Source organism: Lytechinus pictus, chromosome 3, assembly GCF_037042905.1.
Source record: "Lytechinus pictus isolate F3 Inbred chromosome 3, Lp3.0, whole genome shotgun sequence".
Classification (NCBI taxonomy): Eukaryota; Metazoa; Echinodermata; class Echinoidea; order Temnopleuroida; family Toxopneustidae; genus Lytechinus; species Lytechinus pictus.
The window spans coordinates 75571872-75592573 of record NC_087247.1 but is presented as its reverse complement, the minus strand read 5'-3'; the positions used below and the strand labels follow the sequence as shown (position 1 = coordinate 75592573).

The 20702-nt window shown below is 33.8% G+C and overlaps 1 protein-coding gene across 1 annotated transcript; it reads right to left on the bottom strand.

The window, feature by feature from the left end:
• Positions 1 to 853: 853 nt before the first annotated feature.
• LOC129256689 (neurotrimin-like) lies at positions 854 to 20702 on the bottom strand. The gene is made up of 11 exons (XM_054894850.2): positions 20564 to 20702; positions 20283 to 20333; positions 16499 to 16672; positions 14815 to 14994; positions 11961 to 12071; positions 8381 to 8528; positions 6057 to 6157; positions 5371 to 5528; positions 4071 to 4272; positions 3108 to 3155; positions 854 to 1229 (listed from the first exon to the last, which is right to left on the bottom strand). Exons 2-11 carry the CDS (start codon positions 20317 to 20319, stop codon positions 1096 to 1098), a joined length of 1293 nt encoding a protein of 430 aa, XP_054750825.1. The 5' UTR covers positions 20320 to 20333; positions 20564 to 20702; the 3' UTR covers positions 854 to 1095.

The window sequence follows — 20702 nt, the reverse complement described above, 5'->3', positions numbered from 1 at the left end:
CATGGATTTAAAAAAATGTTTAATTCATTTCCTTGTAGTTACTGTTTAGTATAAATGATTTTTATTCATTTCCTTGTAGTTATTGTTTAGTATAATGCTTATCTTATTGAAAACTTCATCTTTTTTTTAAATTTAAGTATAGCCCACAGGCTGTGAGCCCAAAATCTCAAAAAGGAAGTAATAATAAAGTGAATGAAGATGAAATTGCACTGCACTAAAAGAAACTTGGATTGAGAGGTTTCCTGATGAGTGCTAAATGAAGGCTCATATCTAACTTCAAAATTTATTTCCAAATTTCCATAAAAACACAAAAACATTATAAGCACATATCAAATCATAGCAAATATAATGTATACAAATGATAAACAAAGGACAAACAAAGAGTATACAAAATACATCATAAAAATGTGGTGGGTCAAAAGAAGTGTGCTCAATTAACCATATCTTATAAAATTTGAGCAATTTATATAAAACAAATGCTAAATTGTGATGATAGAATTATATACAATATGATTTAGTAATTTTCACATAATCATTTAAAGTGTCTTTAACATTTTTGGGGGACACGCTATACCCACATATCTAAAAGAAATGCAACAATTTTACTTAGTCATTGAAGTAAAAGTTGAAATGCCAAGTGTTGGCATTACAGTAAACTTTACAATAGAATTATTGAACATTAACACTGATACACAAGATAAAAAGATAAGAAAGGGAAGGGCCAAGATATTGGGAGAGAGAGGGGGAGAGAAATAGTGATAGTAAACCCAAAGAAAGATAGTATGGAAGTAGAGAATAGAAATGAGAGCGAGAGAGAGATTTTAGTCAAAAGCAACACAGGGTGAAATACAGATACACACAAAGGAAAGGATAAAAGATGATTTACAAAATACAAGATAATTTAATGAGAAATAAGGGATAATGAATAAGGATGAGGTGTCGGCCAATGCTTATCCTTAACTTCAAACTTACATATTGGTAAGTGGCAAAACTTACCAATTATGCATACATGTTTTTTAATAAAAAAATCCTTAGTGTATACAATGTTTCAACAAATTTTGATAAAGAGCTCATTGATCACAAATTTGTTTACATTTATCTGTATTGAATACAACACTGAAGGAGCAAGATAATGATGGCAATAAAAACAGAAGATGGTGATAGTGATATAATAGCATTGTTTTTAACCACTCCCAAGGGTGTCGGGATTGTCGCAAATGCATCATGATCTGAATTAGAAGAAATGAAATAGTAACATTATGTAACAGTGATAGACAAATTGATTTTCTGCATGACTGGAGCATGTTCCTGGCCTGAATGAGATTTCCCAAATTTTCCTTCATGTTTTAGAATGTGATGGCTCCAATCAAAATTTGACAAATATACTTTGCATTGATATTCTTCATAACATAAGACTTAATCTACAAACAATATATTGGAACCTAAGTTGCTGGGAATTACAATGTTTAAGCACCCAAGAAAAAGTCTTAGTAAAGTCTTGCACCACAGAGTATTTAATTATCCTTGAATCATGCTTAAGATGTTGGTCGTCATTTGCATATATTTTGAGGTAACTGCTAAATGAAATACTTAACTGTCAGTAGATTTGAATTGATATCAGTCAAACAAATGCAAAATATGTCTGGGGGGGAGAAGGTTAAAGAAACCTGTACAAGGATGCTTCCCAGAATTAAGACTACTTAGAATAAGTGTCAAAATGTTAATAAACTTGAAACTTAAATATCTGTACATGATAAGACAATAGGTAGATATCATTAAAGGCATGGAGGTATATTATATTGTACTACTTGTGTATCAGATTAGAGTTTGAAGAAGACAAAAGAAGCACTTGTGTAAAGGAGAGAGGAGTAGAAAGATCAGTGAGAGACAATATGGGAGAGAACGTTGATTGGCTCAGTATGACTAGGACTGTGGCATACCCTGCTCAAATCTGGAGCAGGATTAGTCAACACCCCAAGACTACACCCCCAAAACACATGACTAAGAAATAGTGATTGAAATGTTTGTATGTTTTAGATATCTAATAGGCTTGTGTATTTGAATAAGACCAAGATACTCATGCTATTCATGCTCTCTGTGCTCTCTCGAATTAAAATGAAAGATGTTTGAGGAATCCAGGGATTTTTAGCAGGTAATAGTAAGGTCCAAAATTAAAACAAATAATACAATGGTAGAAACAAATGTTTCGGGTGGCAAATAAAGTGCAAAAATTAAGTCATGTGGGAGGAAAGAAAAATGACTAAAGTAATATAATATGTATTATTTTGTATGAGACTTATTATGTCTCAGAGAATTTAATTTGATTGCGTATATTAAAGCACTTCTACCTTTTTTTTCTTGCTTAAATTTCTGCGCGAATTCATATCGAAATGAATAGATATTTTGGAAAACAAAGTGGTACATAAGTCCACACCGTGTTTATTAGTGTGAATAATGTAATCATGTTTGACATAATGAACTTCAAAGTTAATATTCATCAGTTGGCTATGTATATAGCAGCCTAAAGATCTTTCATGCTCTATGCATTCATAGTAGATAGTGGTAGTAAAATACGAGCTGTGATTGGCTAGATTGGTACCACGTGACCTCCCTTCAAAAAGTTATATAGTACATAAGTACAATATAACTTTCGATTTTTGGAGGGTAAAACCCGTGTTCAATGAATGAGGGGATATCGATTAATGGCAATGCGCATTTAGCCAGTAAACCCTGCGCATCTGCATCTACTATGCTCATGCAATGCGTTGAATCTTGATTTTTATAGTGACGTCACCTTTTCCTGACCCTTCCAAGGTACATTATGGATTTTGGATGGGTGTGCAACGGTACGAATGTTTGACATTCAGCCTCCCATTTTAGTGCTGGCGTACAACAAGCTAAGTAGGCGTTGTACAATTTACTATAATATATAGTGAACGTTCTATCATACAATATTACTGCACTATATGAACTCCAAATATGAATTATCCCTCGTGCAGGTCTATTTGGCCTTGGGGAAATCAACCTGCACTCTGGATAATTTGCCGTACATATAATCCAGTATATTGTACAATAGATTTTACACTATTTATATAATATATACCTACCTCTCTGTACTTTTGACATGGTTGGAGAAGGTTCAGTCACATAATCCTCTGCAACAGTAATAAATAAAGAGAATATTTTAGCATTGTCTGTGAAACATTAGTTTTTAATCAGATTGTAGAGAGGAGAAAACACATAGAATAGCAAGATATAAGCATAGTTATCAATGTATACAATTTTTTTAGATATGTATGATATGGTTGGGCTGTGGGGGAGTGTTAGTTATCAACCGTAATATTGTTTGTAGGATATAGCTCCTCCATTCAATTTTGAATAAATAATAACACTTTGTTGATGAATACACGTCTACATTCTGAAATACCAAGTTCTGACCAGGAGACCTTCTTCACATCAGTTGATACAAATTCTTTTTTACCTCAAAGAATGAATAACATGATTCCTTTTCACCTTTATTCTGTAGAGTGGCTACTATTGTACAATCATTGTATATTGAGCTAATCAAGAACTTCTTTCATATCAAATATCAAAATATTTCATTTCATGGAATACAGGGGAAAAATAAAGAGTGTGTCATAGCATTGACTCATCATTATCCCCCGTTGGGCATAATTCTTTTATGTAATTAAGAAAAAGATGGTTACTTTTGATTCCTAAAAAGATCCCCCCCCCCCCCCCACAAGCTAAAAATGAATTGTGGTCACTGATCTACACATGAAATTTCATTCAAATTTTTGCTCTAAATCTCTTCAAATGATGCTGTATGTGCTTTTTTCAAAAAGTTTCTCAATGAAATTACTTGATAAAATTTGTTTCTAATTCAATTTCTGATGTATCTTCCTTCTTTTTTTTTTGGGGGGGGGGTAAATCCTGAGTGTCACTGCGAACATAATAAAATCAAACTTATACTATTAGGTTATCATGAATAACATTTTAATGATATATATCACACTTCAGCCTCATACTGAATGTTTATTTCATGAGTTGAGAAAGTTAAGAATACTAACCGAATGAAGTAGTGAAATTAAATACAGTACATTCTCCCTTTCCGTACTGGTTAAAAGGGCATAGGGTAACTTTATAAGTGCTGTTTGAAGATAGATGACGTAATGGATATGAATGGTATTCCTCATGCTTTTTAGTGTAATAGGTGTGTCTCATCGAATCCGGAGGATAATATCTTATCCTTGGATAGCCTCCATCAACTTTCTGAAGATTTAAAAGAAATATCGCATTATGACTATCTGGCTAATGTGTACCATAGAGCATTCTTACCGCTATTAAATTTGATGATTCTCTTTTCTTTCATTCCGATGACAAGAAAATTCCATTATATGGCATGTCTCAGAATAAAGGAATCCTGGGGGGCGTTTCATGAAAGGACTTGTCAAACGTTTTATCCCACAAGTCTTGTTTTATCAACAATTACTGTAGTAACAGTACTCCTCAGCCAATCAAAATCAAGGAAAGTTGTCAGATATGACAACTGGAAGAGCTGTGGTGTAGTGGTTCTGACTCTCGCCTTGAAAGTAGAGGGTCATGTGTTCGAATCCCACCGCAGTCTAGTGTCCTTTGGCAAGACATTAATCCACCCTTTGCCACTCTCGACCCAGGTGCTAAATGGGTACCCGGTAGGATGCGAAAGCCTATGTAATATGCCTAGCAATTAGGTCTTGGAACTCTTGTTGGAATGCTCCCCAGGGAGTGGAGAATATGCGTATGTGGGCATGCAAGGAACCGATGACCGGTGTAATAATATGCTGTAAAGCGCTTTGGGCCATTATGGGAAAAGCGCTATATAAAAAAAATATTTTTAAATATTTATGAAACACCCCTGATTTCACAGCAGAAAGTATTGGCTCATAATTCTGTACCTTTAGAAATTCCAATACTTTTTTTTAATGCATAAATCATTGTTTTCTTACATTGCTGATATAAACTAGAAAATACTGCATCAAACAAAGTAACCCCAAACCAAAACAAATCTGTATTACAGAGCAATCCATTTAATAATTCTACCAATTAATGATCCCCAGTTTGGTTTGTTATATGATATGTACATAATTCAAGCAGTCTACCAATAATTGTACTTATTACCACATTAACTGAATTAGTTTATTATTTTGCATTTTATCCTTTTTTAGCACTTACCTCTCTTCACAGCACAATTTAGCTCATTTTTTTATCACCTGATATTCATATGTTCTAAAAGTGCATCTTTTGTTCTCTGCCTTTGTCCTATTGATTTTCCATGGGTGTTTAGAGGGAGTCACATTTTCTGATGACATGCACCAACTCTCGACCTACCTCTTGTACTACTTTCATGCAACTGATTAAGAAGTAATCTACTGTCAATTGTTCTGTAATTGCATCTTGTGGTACTTTACTAGTTCTCCATCTGAGTAGATAGACGTTCTTCATTCTTCCATTAACACCACTCACAACCTCGGGTTTCATCGGTAGACCTAGATGATTAAATATCAATATTTTCAAAAGATGGATTTGTTGGTTCTGGAAATTGTAGAATGTTACATAAAAAGAGTAACAACGTAAATTTTACATTTGTACATTTGCTTTAGGGGAAGTGAAGTCCTACTTTCAGTTGAGTGTAGCTAAACTTATAGTTACATACCAAAAACATTTTGAATTATCCCAATGTCAAATGTGGGGGCAAGACTACATATATTTTACATCATTTTAAAGAGGAATAGTAGAGATGACTAGAGTTACATCACCCAGACCTCTCTTCTTAGTTATTTCTTTCCTTTTCTCCCTTTTCTTGTTTTTTCTCCTTTGTTTCTGTATTGAAAATCACAGGGTCGGCCCTGCCTTTTGCAGTGCCGCCCCGCAGATTTATCGATGTGTTGCACGTGTAAAAAAGCAAAAAATAAATGCATTTGTAGAATTCTTAATATTGTGATAGAGTCAAATGAAAAAATTATTATTTGAAATTTTAGGTTTCAAATTTGATAATTATAAGCTATTAAGGATACCTGTGACATTAATGTGCGCTCGAGCAGATCCAAGAAAATTTGTGGCAACACAAGTGTAGGTACCATAATTAGTCTCCGGGTTCAAAGATATGATGACATAACTTGAAGAGAACAAAAATATCAGTATAAGGGTGATACATAATGATAAAAAATCATAATGAACATGAGGACAGTGACTCATTGTTTCTATGATTCTACCAGAGGCGTCGATCCGTGGGGGGCAGGGGGGGCGATCGCCCCACCAATGAAAATATTGGGGGGGCAAACATATCATTTTGCCCCCCCAATAATTCTGGATATGCATTAAAAAAAACAAGATTGTAATGTTCAGCAAGCGAGATTGAGATACACAACTCGTTCTTTATTTAAAGTCGTGCTCAAAATGTCCGCTTTTCACATGGAATATAAAAATTTTCAGCTCGCGCTTCGCGCTCGCATCATTTCTGTAGCAAGAACCCATACTTTTCATGATTAAATTGGTGAATGTTAATGTCCCGTTTTCAGTTCTAAGCCTCAAAAGAACTGCTTCAATTTGCAATCATCTTTTCTTGGATATATAGCTTGTTCTTTATCAAAAACGTCCAGTAAACTGTCATTTTTTCAGATCGAAATATCAAAATTTTCAGCTCGCGCTTCGCGCTCGTATCTATTCTTCTTTTAGATACAAATCTTAATCATTGGTACCAAAAATGCTTAGAATATCAAGTTTTCAGCTCAGAATATAAAGAAATTTGAGCTCACTCTCGGCACTCGTACTATCTGTGTAGTGAGATACGTGTCTGTGTCTCATGAGTCATATATATATATATATATATATACATGTATATATATATGTGTGTGTGTGTGTGTATATAATATATATATATATATATATATATATATATGTGTGTGTATGTGTGTGGGTGGGTGTTTTGTACGATCGAGCGCCTTTGGAACGTTAATGATTTTGCCCCCCCCCCCCCCATCTGAAAAATGGATCGACGCCCCTGGATTCTACTCATCCATACCTCACTCTTCCAGAGTCATCATTCTCTAGCTCGTCATCATCGGCCACTATTTTCATGTTTTGTAAATCATGAAAAGGATGAGTAATACAGGATCTTCCTAATGCGAGCACAAAGCACAATTTAATTATCAAATTAATATCTTATTTATCAATGCCTAATGAGGGCGCGAAATCTGATGATATTATGGCCTGAAAACTGGACATTTCAAGCACTTTTGAATTATGAATAGGTTGCATCAGTTAATATATTTTTAACCATTAATTCGAGCGCAAATCGCGAGATAAAATGTTTGATAAACTGTCATGAAAAGGGGATTTTAAGTAGTTTGTTGTATAATCAATATTGAGACATACTTATCTCGCCAATCAAAATGCAAGCATGGCAGCGCTAGCTGATACGTTTCGACAATCAGACCTGAAAAGGGATGTTTTAAAAACTTTATGGAATACAAAAAAAAAAAACAGGTACCTGATAAATCAAAATTGCGAGCGCGCAGCGCGAGCAGAAAATGTTAATCTTCATACCTAAAACTGACATTTTAACAGGGCACTTTTTAAAACTCAATTTGTAAATCACACAAAATAATGAAAGTTTGATTTCCGAGGTGAAATATGTTTTGTATTTTGACTTCCAAGCTTGATATTCAAGCTCCATATTGAACAAGATATGTAAATCACCTAACAGGCAATGCGAGCGAAAATTTTATATAGTGGCATGAAAGAGATTTTTTATTTTCCAAGTTTTCCCCTTATCTTATTTTATGCACTCGTCTTCCTCCTCTTCTTTATTCTCCTCTCTTTTCCCTCCCCTTTTTCCTTTTTTTATTGTTTTGCTCCGCCAATAGGGGGGCCCGGGTCCCTCGGCCCCCCTGCATCCGCCTATGGACTGTTGGGGCAAATTGTACGTCCTTTATAAAACATTTTAGTCTTTTTATACCGTCGCAAATTTGACCCTAAACACGTAGTTTTCCTAGCGAAATAGATACTTTTTTAATTATTATTTTAGTGTTTTTGACACCCTTATTACGTTACGTACGTAACGTGCCCTATCTTGAAAAAGACATCCTTTTTACGTGTTTTGGGGGTCGCGCATGGTATCCACTCGTCAATGTAACTGCCCCTCCCCCCCGGGCACCACTACTACAACTACTTCTCCATTAACTACCTCTGCTAATACTGCTAGAATAATTCAGCCTCTCAGGAAGTTTGCCTCATTATTGCTAGATTTCTAAAAGGTAGAGGTAGGGTTCACTAAAAATAATAAGAAAATGACATGATAAAATATTTATAAATGGGTTTCGGTTTGGGGGGCACTTACGAATCAGAATCTGGATAATCTATCATCTCCCCATCTTTTTGCCAGTGAAAGCGGGCCCTGGGAATGGCGTCAGCGCTGCATTGTAATTGGAGATATCTTCCTTTAGCTCCGCGCAGATCAGTTGACTTTGCAAGAACTCGAGGGCGATCTGCAACCATAAAGAGAGAAAATATATATCAGAAATAAGCTGTGGGTATTCTACAATATACAGGCAGCGATACAGAGAGATTGGTGAGATATCTGGTTGAGGGATTCCATAATATGGGGCAACTTCTTTACTCTAGCTTTCATGAATTTGTTGACTTATTAAATCAATTGTCCACAATTACATACACATCGATCTCTTGCTAGAATGTCCATGTTTTAGGCAGGCACTTGATACAATTTCATTACTTCTTGTGAACTGCTTCATAATAACCTCCATCGAGGGGCGTCGATCCATTTTTCAGATTGAGGGGGGGGGGGCAAAATCATGAATCAACGTTCCAAAGGCGCTCGATCACACAAAACAAACAAACTCACCCACCCATACACACACACATAGGCCTATATAAACCCCTCAAAAAAGTTTGGAAATCTGTGTTGGGCCATTTATTTCTCCCAACTCCCATTTTTACACAATGCATATTTTACATCATTCAAAAGATCATTTAAGGACGTTCCACAGTTATGTTTGTGCGCATTATGATCTGCGCATAGTTTACACTCTGCGCGCTGACGTCACAATGGATGAACAGGTGATTAATTAGCTGCGGGTTTGTGCTGATTTTTCTCATCTTCTGCACTTTAACTGCAGATCCGATGCGTTATTTCATGAAGCTAAAAAAATGAATTATTCCATGGACCATTCAAAAAAAGATTCTCTACAATTTCAAAATACTTTACTCTGCAGTGCTGCCAAGAATCACGAATATTACCCCGAGTTTGAATAAATGGTAGAGTGGTTTTGCTTTTTTCTTCACATAGATACAAAGCATCCGGCGCATTTTTGGTGTTTTAAAAAGCAAATTTGCTCTAATAAAAATACTGATAGTTTAAAAACAAGCACATGAACCCCTATTTTTTAATGTTTGTTCCTCTTAGGTATACCTTCCTCTACAACTCTACAAATTTTGGTGAAAATGACATGGATTTTGAATAAAGTGCAGCATTTATTGTACTTTTGTAGTTTGTTATTGAAATTTCACATTTTTTAGATTGGGATTTTGTTATCTTTTACGCCATTTTTAAGAACTGACAGTGCTGTTAAACTTAAAATTGCAAACAAATAGCACTATAAATATATTCTCCATTCTAACGATACAATTATTAACTCTCTTGCGAAATTTGATGACTTTTTCATGTATTTTGACTGAGTAATACAGGTTTAAACTCAGTGTAGTAATCTTGGGCGGTCTAAAAATGCCAAATTCTTTTGAATGCGCAATTCTTAAGAACATCAATTTGGGTGAACTTTGAAGTTCTATAGCAAAAAATCAAGCACATGGACCTATGTTAATTTTTGCATATTTCGAATATTAAGGTTCTAAAGTATCTATGTGCAAAGTTTGGTGAAAATGACATGGATTTCACTTTAACTGTGGAACGTCCTTAATTCTCTTTAAAATGATACCATACTTGTTATGATCATGCCATCACGAAAAGAGCGGGTTTCAGGTCTGAAATGAAAAGCTGCAAAACCAGCAAAAAAAGTTTGGAAATCTGAGTTTGGCCATTGATTTCTCCCAACTCCCAATTTTACACGATGCATATCATTCAAAAGATCATTTAATTTTCTTTAAAATGATACCATGCTTGATATGGTCATGCCATCATAAAAAGAGCAGGATTCAAAAGTGTTGGATGAGGTCTGAATTGAAAAGCTGCAAAACGAGCAGAAACAGTCATGAAGGGTCAATACAGAACAGTCCTTTGTGTCAATAGAGATGAAAATCCATTCAAATCAAGCCCCTGCTTCTGTAGTGATGGTTCTGTGAGATAACATGGTTTGAGTCGTGGTTGAAATACCCATGCATGTTTGTTTGTTTGTTATATGTGTTTGATTGTGCAGAGATGTGTTTGATTCCATGTTAATGTTGATGTTAAGGTGCATGAAAATAATTAAAATAAACCGCTGAGAAACCCACTCATCACCACTGAAAAAAGAACAGTGACTTTCAATATTGTGTCATTTTGCAACTTTTGAATTTTGACCTTGCCCCACATTTCAACGCACTGCACCTCCATGTGAACCATAATCTTATAGAATTAAATGTGCTATTCATTAATATTAATTACACATTGATATTTACTAAAACCGAGGAGGGAATATCGATCAAAGTCAGATTTCCAAACTTTTTTTGAGGAGTTTATATATATATATATATGACTTATGAGATAGAGACACAAATCTCACCAACAGATTAATGCGAGCGCGAAGCGCGAGCTGAATTTTTTTAGTATACTGACCTGAAAATAGGAAAAAGGTACCTGTTTAGGACTGTTTGTAGTCGTCCGTCCACAATTTCAAAATGCTTCTTCGTCATTTCAAGTCCGATTTCATTTCTGTTTGCTATATATGATAGCACTTGGTGGGGATTCAAAACTTCTGCACAGAATCTCATTAGATATGCGCATTTTCCTAATTCACAAAAAATGCTTCTTCTTTATTTGTTGACCGATTTTGATTTTTTTTGCTTCCATCTGGATGAACATTATGAGGTTCACCAAACTTCTACACAGAATCTTGAAATATTGACTAGATTTTTTAATGCTAATTTATGCGAAATTAACTTATGCATATTTTTCAAAATTCACATAAAATGCTTCTTCTTATTTTGTTGACCAATTTTGATTTTTTTTTCTTCCATCTGGTAGAGCTTCATGAGGTTCACCAAAATTTTAAACAGAATTTGAGATTTTCGAGTAGAAAATTATTTATGCTAATTTATGCAAAATTTATCATAATCACAAAAAAATGCTTCTTCTTTATTGTTGGCCAATTTTGATTTTTTTTTTCATCCATCTGGTAAAGCTACATGAGGGTCACCAAATTTCCTCACAGAATATTGAAATTTTGAATAGAAAATTATGCTAATTTATGCGAAATTTATTCATAAATCACAAAGAATGCTTTTTCTCTTCCATTTGTTGATTATTTTCAACTTTGTTTGCTTTATATAATAGCTGTAGGTGGGGATACAACATTTTAACACAGAATTTTAAAAAACTCATTGAATATGCTCATTTATGCATATTTATCAAAACTAAAAAGAATGCTTATTTATTTGTTGACTGATTTTGATTTTTTTTTTGTTCCATCTAAGAGCTACATGAGGTTCACCAACGTTCTACAAAGAATTTATACATTTTGACTTAAAAATTATGCTCATTTATACAAAATTTATTCATAAGTCACAAAAAAATGCTTCTTCTCTGTTATTTATTCATCAATATCAATTCTATTTCCTCAATTTATGTCACCGCTATAATTCACTATACAGTGTCAACTGGGCTGAAATTAAAAATTGTGTTAAATTTCTTTGCGAGATGCCGGATGAGCTCCACATCATCGATGTGCTATATAGTTTTGGATACTTACATTGTACTACCAGTATGATAGTCTCACTAACATCACCAAGAGAATTTTCACTGGTGCATGTATAAGCTCCACTCTGATTAGGCGAAACATCAAGAAGTTGTAAACTCTTATCTGTTAATCAAAAGAAAATCAACAATGAAAATACATCTGACATGTTGAATAAAATATATGTATATTTGTTGATTTTAATTTTAGTCAGCTGATCGCTTTTTTTTTTATTTCAAATGGCACAATATCAGGTCTTGTAATTATGTAAGTAGAATGTATTGCGATATGTTTTGTCTGCACGAAAGTTAGAATGTAAAAAAGTTTAAACGAATCAAATTAGTTTGGACTAAGAAAAGCTGAAATGAAGTCATCACCCGAATGTCCCTGTTAGGCAAATGAAAATTAATTATCTTTTTAGTCCGAAAGATATCTAATTCTTTTGTTGAATTTAGCAACAATAAATCAATGGAGTGAGTGTAACATAATATAGTGATTAATAGTCAGGTATAAAACAATGCAATATATGCTTACTGAATCACACTAGGCCTACGACAGAAAGAAAAGAGTAGAATGATCGTGTGGTCAGAGGGTCTTTTTTTTTTCAAAGTGTGAATCCTTTCATAAACTAGGATTGTACAACAATGTAAATATATATATGCTTCAAACCATTCCTGTTTTCTCAACAAAGGTTAAATATCTTTCAAAAGAAATATATGTACATACAATTAAGAATTAACTATCGAACAAAGGTAAAATGAATCTTTATTATCTTTGTTATACTGTATAACTAAATTATTTTCTGTGCATTCTTGCTCCGAGGGTCACTGCCAGTGAAAAGTGGATAGCATTCGCGAAAATCGTCCTTGAAAAAGTAAAGGAGGATTCAGGGGCAGGCCTATACACTTATATTGTGCAGCTGTCCCAGAGTTGCACACTCTGAACATGGTAGGGGTTGTTTGTTTGTTTGTTTTATTACACTCAATTCGCTCTCCGCGCCTACCGCGAAAAACACGGGAAAACAGATGCAGGATTAGGAATCAACATGCGATCGAGCGTCTGTTGCACCACAAATTGTCGCCCCGCAACAATTTGTGCAAAATTTGACACCACACATTGTCGCCCCATAACAAAATAGGTCATGTAGAGCTGCAAATGCAATATTAGACCATTTGGTTATTTGACGAATTGGTCATTAGATCAACTGCAAATGGGTTACGCCCATGTGTTATTAGACAAACGGAAAATTAGTCCAACTGTCGTTAGACCATGTAGATAAAAACCGAATTTTCCACGGGCTCTGCTGCTGTTTTCGATACTAGCCTCCCCAAAGGTAAATTGCCAGTTGAACCCGATTTGACTTTTGATTTTCGCGAATTGCCGATCGGCCGCGAATTTAACAACCCGCGAAAATATTGACACATTTAGTAATTGGTGCCAGTGTCCCAAAAGCAAAGCTTTGTTATTGCAAATATCCTGTGTGGTGAAAACATGGAGATAAGCACCTATATCTGTACGAAAAATAAGGTTGAAAAGTACGTTTAGTGATTCAAAAAGTGAGTTAGAATTTCATTTTTTTTTTTCCTCAAACGAAATCAGAGCCTTAATTAATTCCTAACATATGTTTCTCAATATTAGAGACATTACTCATAATGTGATATGCGCTATACAAGAGCTGTATATTATTATTATTATCATCATTATTATTAATATTTATTCACTCACTGCAATATTACAATGCATATTTCATAAAATAATTTGATTTTAGTGTCATCTGATTGACTGTATACACGTATATTGGCTATTTACATACTCATTAATATTCATAAGTCACATGACCATATAGGGTTTGATGGCGTAAGATTTTGTTCACAAAATTCAACTTTTTAGCACAGAAATTAACTTTTTTTTAAATGAATCTCACAAAACACAACTTACAAAGATTTATCCATGATGTATTCTTTAAAACCTGTATTACATGCCCTCCTATTAAAAGAACACATGATCTACTGATAGATGTGAAAAAAGAGGCAGTTTCAGTGAAATATATACTAAAGTAATGGGGAGAGTTGTTCACAAGTGACATCACACATCCTTGTCACATTTATGGGAGGATCTACCATAGCATTGGTGATCTCAATATTCAAATACTCATAACTTTCTCATTATTTGTCCGATTTTTCTCAAACCTTCGTTGATCTGTTTCTTTGATTTTTCTGTTTTCACACAAGCTATCTTATTCCAAAGGTTTCATTCTCCTGGTGTGAAAAAAAGATCGCATTGCAATTGCCTGATGATCAACTCCTCGAGTCAACAAAGCTGCACTGATCTGAGGATATATGAATTTGGAGTAAACTACTCTCTCAGCAAAAGCGAAAGTCTTATACATAATGATCAAACAAGTGTCAAATATTTGAAATCGATAGTCTGAAAAGCTTACGTACTAACTCTTTCGATTCGGACAGCGGATTGGTAAGCCTGTCAGTGAAATTCAAAAGCACATTTACAGTAAACTAACCAACATACTAACAAAACCCAATGTTAACGGTACTTCTTATAATATTCAAACTATCCAAACACGGGTATTGGGGTTATAGACCGAATTATAGACCGAATATTTGAACGAACGCTATGACTCTTCTCAGTTGTTTTTTCTGTAATTTTATTTAAATTTACATGTGGTAATATTGAATCTTGTCCTTTTAATAATAATAATAATAATATAGGGTATATATATTGCGCACATATCCACCTTGTTAGGTGCTCAAGGCGCTCCTATATTACCCGGCTAAGCTAGGCGTTCATAGCGCACACAGCTTTTTGACATGAATAAATGTAGGATTCACAAGGGTGTGAGTTTCTCACTTACTAACACAAATTCCTAATTTTGGTGCATCATCTTTACGCCATGTGATATAAGGTGAAGGGGAACCAGATGAATTACAGTACAATGTTATATTCTCGGTCTCGTTCACAAATATTTTTCGAGGATGGTTGGGATGACGGAATGGAAATTTGTTTGGTAGGATCTTCTTGATTTCAGGCCGATCTAAAGAAAACAAAAATAAAACACAGGGGAAGAGAAAATATTCATGATGGTTATGATAATTAAGAAGAATAAAAGTAAACATCTGATACCAGATGGCATAAAAGTGAATTGATTTTCACTTCGAACTTATTCCCCGGTCTTATTTAGGTCACTATTCATTGTACCCTTTCCGTCCGTCCCTCCCTCCTTTTTTCATTCTAAGAGGTACAGTGAATTAACTATTGATCCACTAAAATGAAAATAAATAAATCATAAACACGAGAATACAATAATCAGGCATGAAATAGACCAGACCTCTAATATTTCTCTCATTGTATATTTCCCATTTTCAGATTTGTAATGGATGTTCCAAGCACTGCTGTCTTCTTTCTGAACATGCTCAATGTTGTGATTTGATGAGCCGGGTTAGATAATTTCCCTAGTCAGAGCATGGAATTCCTTGGTCAGATTCTTGATGATCAAAGGGGGTTGATATTCCATGGACAGTGCAAAATATACAGCAGTGCTGCATGCAAACTTGGAATGGGCTAATATTCAAGCTCGTGCTTCACTGTAAATAATGAGCTTTCTAGTTCTGCGCATTTACCTGAGAATAATACTTACATCGTTTTAGAATTAATTCAGCCGTAGATTAGAGCGACATTTTTGTGGGACGCGCTGTATTTCAGAATCTGCTTTTTGAAGCTTTTTGTACATTTAAGGATGCAGTTGGGTCCATTAAAAGCAAGGTACATACTAAGTTGTACCCTTTAAAGAATTTTCACACCTTAAACGCGAAAATCCATCCACCCCAAAAGGTGCAAAGTTTCGAAGTTTTGATGGGTGCAAACAAGAACAAGGAGTGGTTTTTGCACCTTCAACACTTATCATGCAAATTGCCGCATCCAAAAGGTGCATGCTGATTTAGGGTGCAAACTTAATATTTTTCTTAGTGTGTTATGTAATGTCATAGACGGTGAAAATTCGTATACCAATATACAGCTCGGGATTACAGCCCCGGCTTCTCTCCCCTGAAAATCCTTTTACTGCCCAATTCAAGCAAGAGAATAATTAATCAAAACGAATACAAAGTATGCCAAATATGACTGTGTTCATGTTAGTTATTAATCATCTAACTTTTGTCGATAAAATCATCAATTTGGGTGCTTTTTACCTGTTGTACTGACTAATTATCTTTGGATAAATTATCACTTGCATGATACATGCACATTATCCATAAACTAATCAAGCTAATATTGTAGTGAAATCCTGATACCATTGCGTCGATGCTTGTTTATTAACTATTGTTGACCTTGGCGAGGCTATTGTCCATGGTAATCATCGTGATAATAAGCTCCAGTATTAAAATGATGTGTATAATTAAAAAGAGTTGATTGATGACTTGCATGAAATCAATTTGAAATAATTTAAACATTTTATAAATGTGTCTTTCACTTCATAACTTGATGAAACTCATCATCTGTTTAAATATTATGTATCGAACATGGGAAAATTGTCTACTTACATGATACTTCAAGTGTGAAAACCAATTCTTCTTCTCCATCTGATGTTTTGAAAGCACAGCTATATCGACAAGCATTAGATCGATTTACACGAGGAAACCACAGACTATAAGATGTCTTTGTCATGTTCAAGTAATATTTTCTCCAAGTGCTATTTTCTATAGCGATGACATGTTCTGTAAATTGGAAAGAATTTGAATTGACAAAAGAAGTCAGTGAATAGATATCAAAATTAAAAGGATGGTCCGGCTGAAAATATTTATATCGAAATAAAATTCATAGAGCAAAATACTGAAATTTCATCAAAATCGGATAACAAATAACGAAGTTATTGAATTTTAAAGTTTATCAATATTTTGTGAAAACAGTTATACGCGCATCGTCATGAATATTCATTAGTTGGGCTGATGATGTCACATCCCCTCTTTCCTTTTTCTTATGTTATTACATGAAATCATAAATGCTTCCTTTTTTCATACATGTGTAAATGATGTGTCTCCATTATGATGAAATTAATTGCGGCAATAAATAACTAATGCACTTAATCAGTTGTCAATCCAACCGTTTTAGTTCTTGGTAGAAAAATATTGAATAAACCTCATTTCATATAATAAAATATAAAAGAACAAGTGGGGATATGACATCATCAGCCCACCTAATTACTATTCATAAAAACATGCCTAGAACTGTTTCACCGGAATAATGCAAATCTTTAACAATTCAATAATTTTGTTATTTGTTATCCGATTTTGATCAAATTTTCAGCATTTTGCTCTATTTATTGAGATAAAAATATTTCCAGCCTGGACCATCCCATTAAGATTAATAACTAATCAAACAGGAATGTTCATTCAATTCATCATGTTCATAACATTGGATCATTTTGACAATATAAGCGAAAGAATTATAATTTTATAGTAAATGACTAATATTAGCAGTGGGTATTCCTCGCCATTCCAGATCTAAACATTGAATAAGCTTCACCTTCACAATAAAATAACACACAACAATACCAGAAATACAAAAACATTTATGAAAAGAAGACATTATTAAATTATTTCAGCAGCATTTAAATTCGCCTACAGTCCTTGAGTCTGATTGTGGGAATCCGATGATTAATGCTGCAGTCACATTTCCCCTGTGGCGGCCGTACGGCGAGTAAAAAAAAACAGCCGTTTTATTCATTTTTATTCAAACCACCTATATGTAGTTAATGCAAAAGATGTTAAAACGGTTGTTTTCGACTCGCCGTAGAGGAAATGTGACTGAGGTATTTTTTAGACCACCTACGTGTAACTGATGCAAAAAATGTAAAAACGTCTGTTTTCGACTCGCCGTACAGCTGCCGTAGGGGAAATGTGACTGCGCCATAAGTGAAAATAAATGATGCATTTAATTTCTGGTCAACTATCCATTTAAATAAATATTTCCACTACGCCACGGTACCCATATCCAAAATATGGTTTTTTTTTAGCTCCCGAAGTATACATACTGTAGGTGGAATAGTCCCTTTGAAAACGAAAAATTCTTTAGTGATGACAATTGTCAAGAAAGGGTGCACTCATGCTGCTCGTAAATATGTTTCTAAAATCAATAAACCAAAGCTAATTTGAACAGCATCTTTTGAAGACATGCACTTACCTGTTTCTTACGCAAGGATGCAAACTGTTCCAAAAAAGTTTTAGAGTAAATTTGCTCACGAGAATGAGAGATCATTTCATTCTATTTTGTGCAACAATATTTTGTATATATATTTCAAAACATTCCCGTTTTTCTCTTCATGCCAATCGATATACTCTTGCTAAGAAATATCTCATTCTGACTTTAAACGATGCTGCTAAGTCCACGTGAAGAGGTGTTGCTGCTGGAAACTCTCCTGCAAATTTTCTGTTTTTCGAAAATATCAATCTCAAAGACTAAGTACGCCCCAACAGCAAATTGATTCGAACAAAATCAGATAAACGTCACACTAAAAAAATAAGAATCGGATTTGAAATATAACATCAGAATGTGTGGTTTAATTCATTTGATGCAAGCCAGAAACGTCGTTACAAAATGTCTCCACTTTGACTTAACTATAAGTTAACAATAAAACCGAAAGTTACGGTATTTATAAGTTTCACTAAAAATACTAATAACAGTTACAGGCCCATCTTGATCAGCATGCAAATGAATGAGCATATGATGTCACGCCATCACTTTTTTTTTATTTTTATGATATCAAATATAAATATTGAAAAAAAAAACAATTTTAAAGAATAAATCGTACATATGATCTAACTAAATCACAATGAATATTGTAATGATAATGATTTTGCATTTTCCATGAGGAATCAAATGAAGAATTGAAAATATTCTTTAAAATTCTGTCACCGACTATATTATTACATACATTAGCCTCTCTTTAATATTTTGCTACTTAGCTAACTTTAAAACTCATTTCTAATTTTACATCCGATTTTTTTGTAAAACTAAAGTGTTAAGTTGTTCGATTTGCTCTATTCATTCAAAATAATTATTTCCATCTCATGACTTGACCATGGAGCTACTTGACTATAAAAAATATCAGATACAGTCCTCGTTAACCTAGGTGATATTATGTACCTATATTGATAAAAAAAATCTTTTGGTCAGAGATAGATTTCGATTACCGAAAGATAGTTGTATTCTGGACTGAAATACTGGAAAATCAGTCGGTTAGTTTTAAGTTTTTTTAGATGAAGCCAAGATACACCTAGATACAGTTTATTTCATAGAATTAACTTAAAATACCAAGAATGATATCAAAATGGCTAAATTTGGAAATAGCCATTTTGTATTGTTAAATGTTCGCTGTAGACATGAGGAAAGTATCGCATATTTTGTACATGACTATGCTATATACTGTGGGTCCTCTATTTAAACATAGAAATGAATGGATTCTACTTCATGCAAGTTTTTAACATTGGAAAGACGTATGAGGGGGTGGATGTTTGTGGCTGATCGATAAGTTAATTTACGATAGCTTAGCTTGTTAAGGCGTTTGATATGCACTTAACTTATTATTATCCTATATTATTGTAATTGTTATCTTGTAATTTTTTTTTATGTGACGACCAAATCCTTACGGTCCATGGTTAATAAAAAAGATATTCTCGAACTGCGTATTTCATTCTTCATTTGTTATTAGTATTATTGTAACTATCCATCATCATTATTGTCATTATTATTAATATCATTAGTACTATTATAAGTTTTATTATCATTATCGTTTTATCATCATGATTATTATTATCCTTATTGTTTATTATTGTTATTTTTGCGACCGTGATATCTAAAATTGACATTTGGCATTGTTAAGTAATAATTACTAGCTGAAAGAAATGTAAACATTGTTGATACATGAATCAGTAAATTTTGTGATCAAAACAAGAAACATTGGTTACTAGGTATAGTCCTACATTACTCTCACTTTATCATGCACATAACAGTTGTTTTATCTAAACACATGATTGAATAAAATTAATGAGTTGAGAATATCAATGAATTGATTTTAAGCATTCTCATAAACTGAATGTACATGCCAAGATGCATTGTTATACATGTATAAAAACAAATACGACGATATGATGAAAGAATATAATGAAACGGTTATCGATACCAAAACACATTGATAATATTAATCAATATCACAAGTATGCATGTAGATGGAAGAAAGAAGCGGGATGTATTCTATGTTCGTTCATCTTCATCTAAATGGTTGCCGATCAGGAAAGTGAGATGCTCAAACTGCCAATGAATACTGACCTGTGTCATTGCCTATGCTAATAATTGGTTCTCGCATTGCATTTTCTTTGCCTCGAAGTTCAAAGGAAAAGAAAAAGAATAAAACAGTCGCATTAGAGCAAAAATATTATATTATACAATACAGCAATAGGTTTTTTTTTAATGACAAACAACATTATATTCAGAGTAGGATACTAAACATCGAAAATAATGAAGACACACAATAGGTACTGCTTAACATGCTTGCATGTACCACATCTTTTATAGTATAAAGAAAGCTGAAATTGATATGATAAACATACTTTTCCCTGAATCGTACTTGTACCATAATCTCGTGTTGTTGATCCCTAAATTGGCAATCTCACAGTGAAGAGTGACTTCATTTCCTTCAATGGCTCTTATCTCTGATTGTGTTTTAGTTGTGATGAAATGCGGATCGTC

Excerpts from the sequence above, each read along its gene's own strand:
- LOC129256689 (XM_054894850.2), bottom strand. The coding sequence starts at position 20,319 with ATGCGAGAACCAATTATTAGCATAGGCAATGACACAG. Across the intron at positions 16,673-20,282 it reads TAGCATAGGCAATGACACAG|AACATGTCATCGCTATAGAA; the intron begins GTCAGTATTCAT and ends TCCAATTTACAG. Across the intron at positions 5,529-6,056 it reads AGCGCACATTAATGTCACAG|GTCTACCGATGAAACCCGAG; the intron begins GTATCCTTAATA and ends TTAATCATCTAG.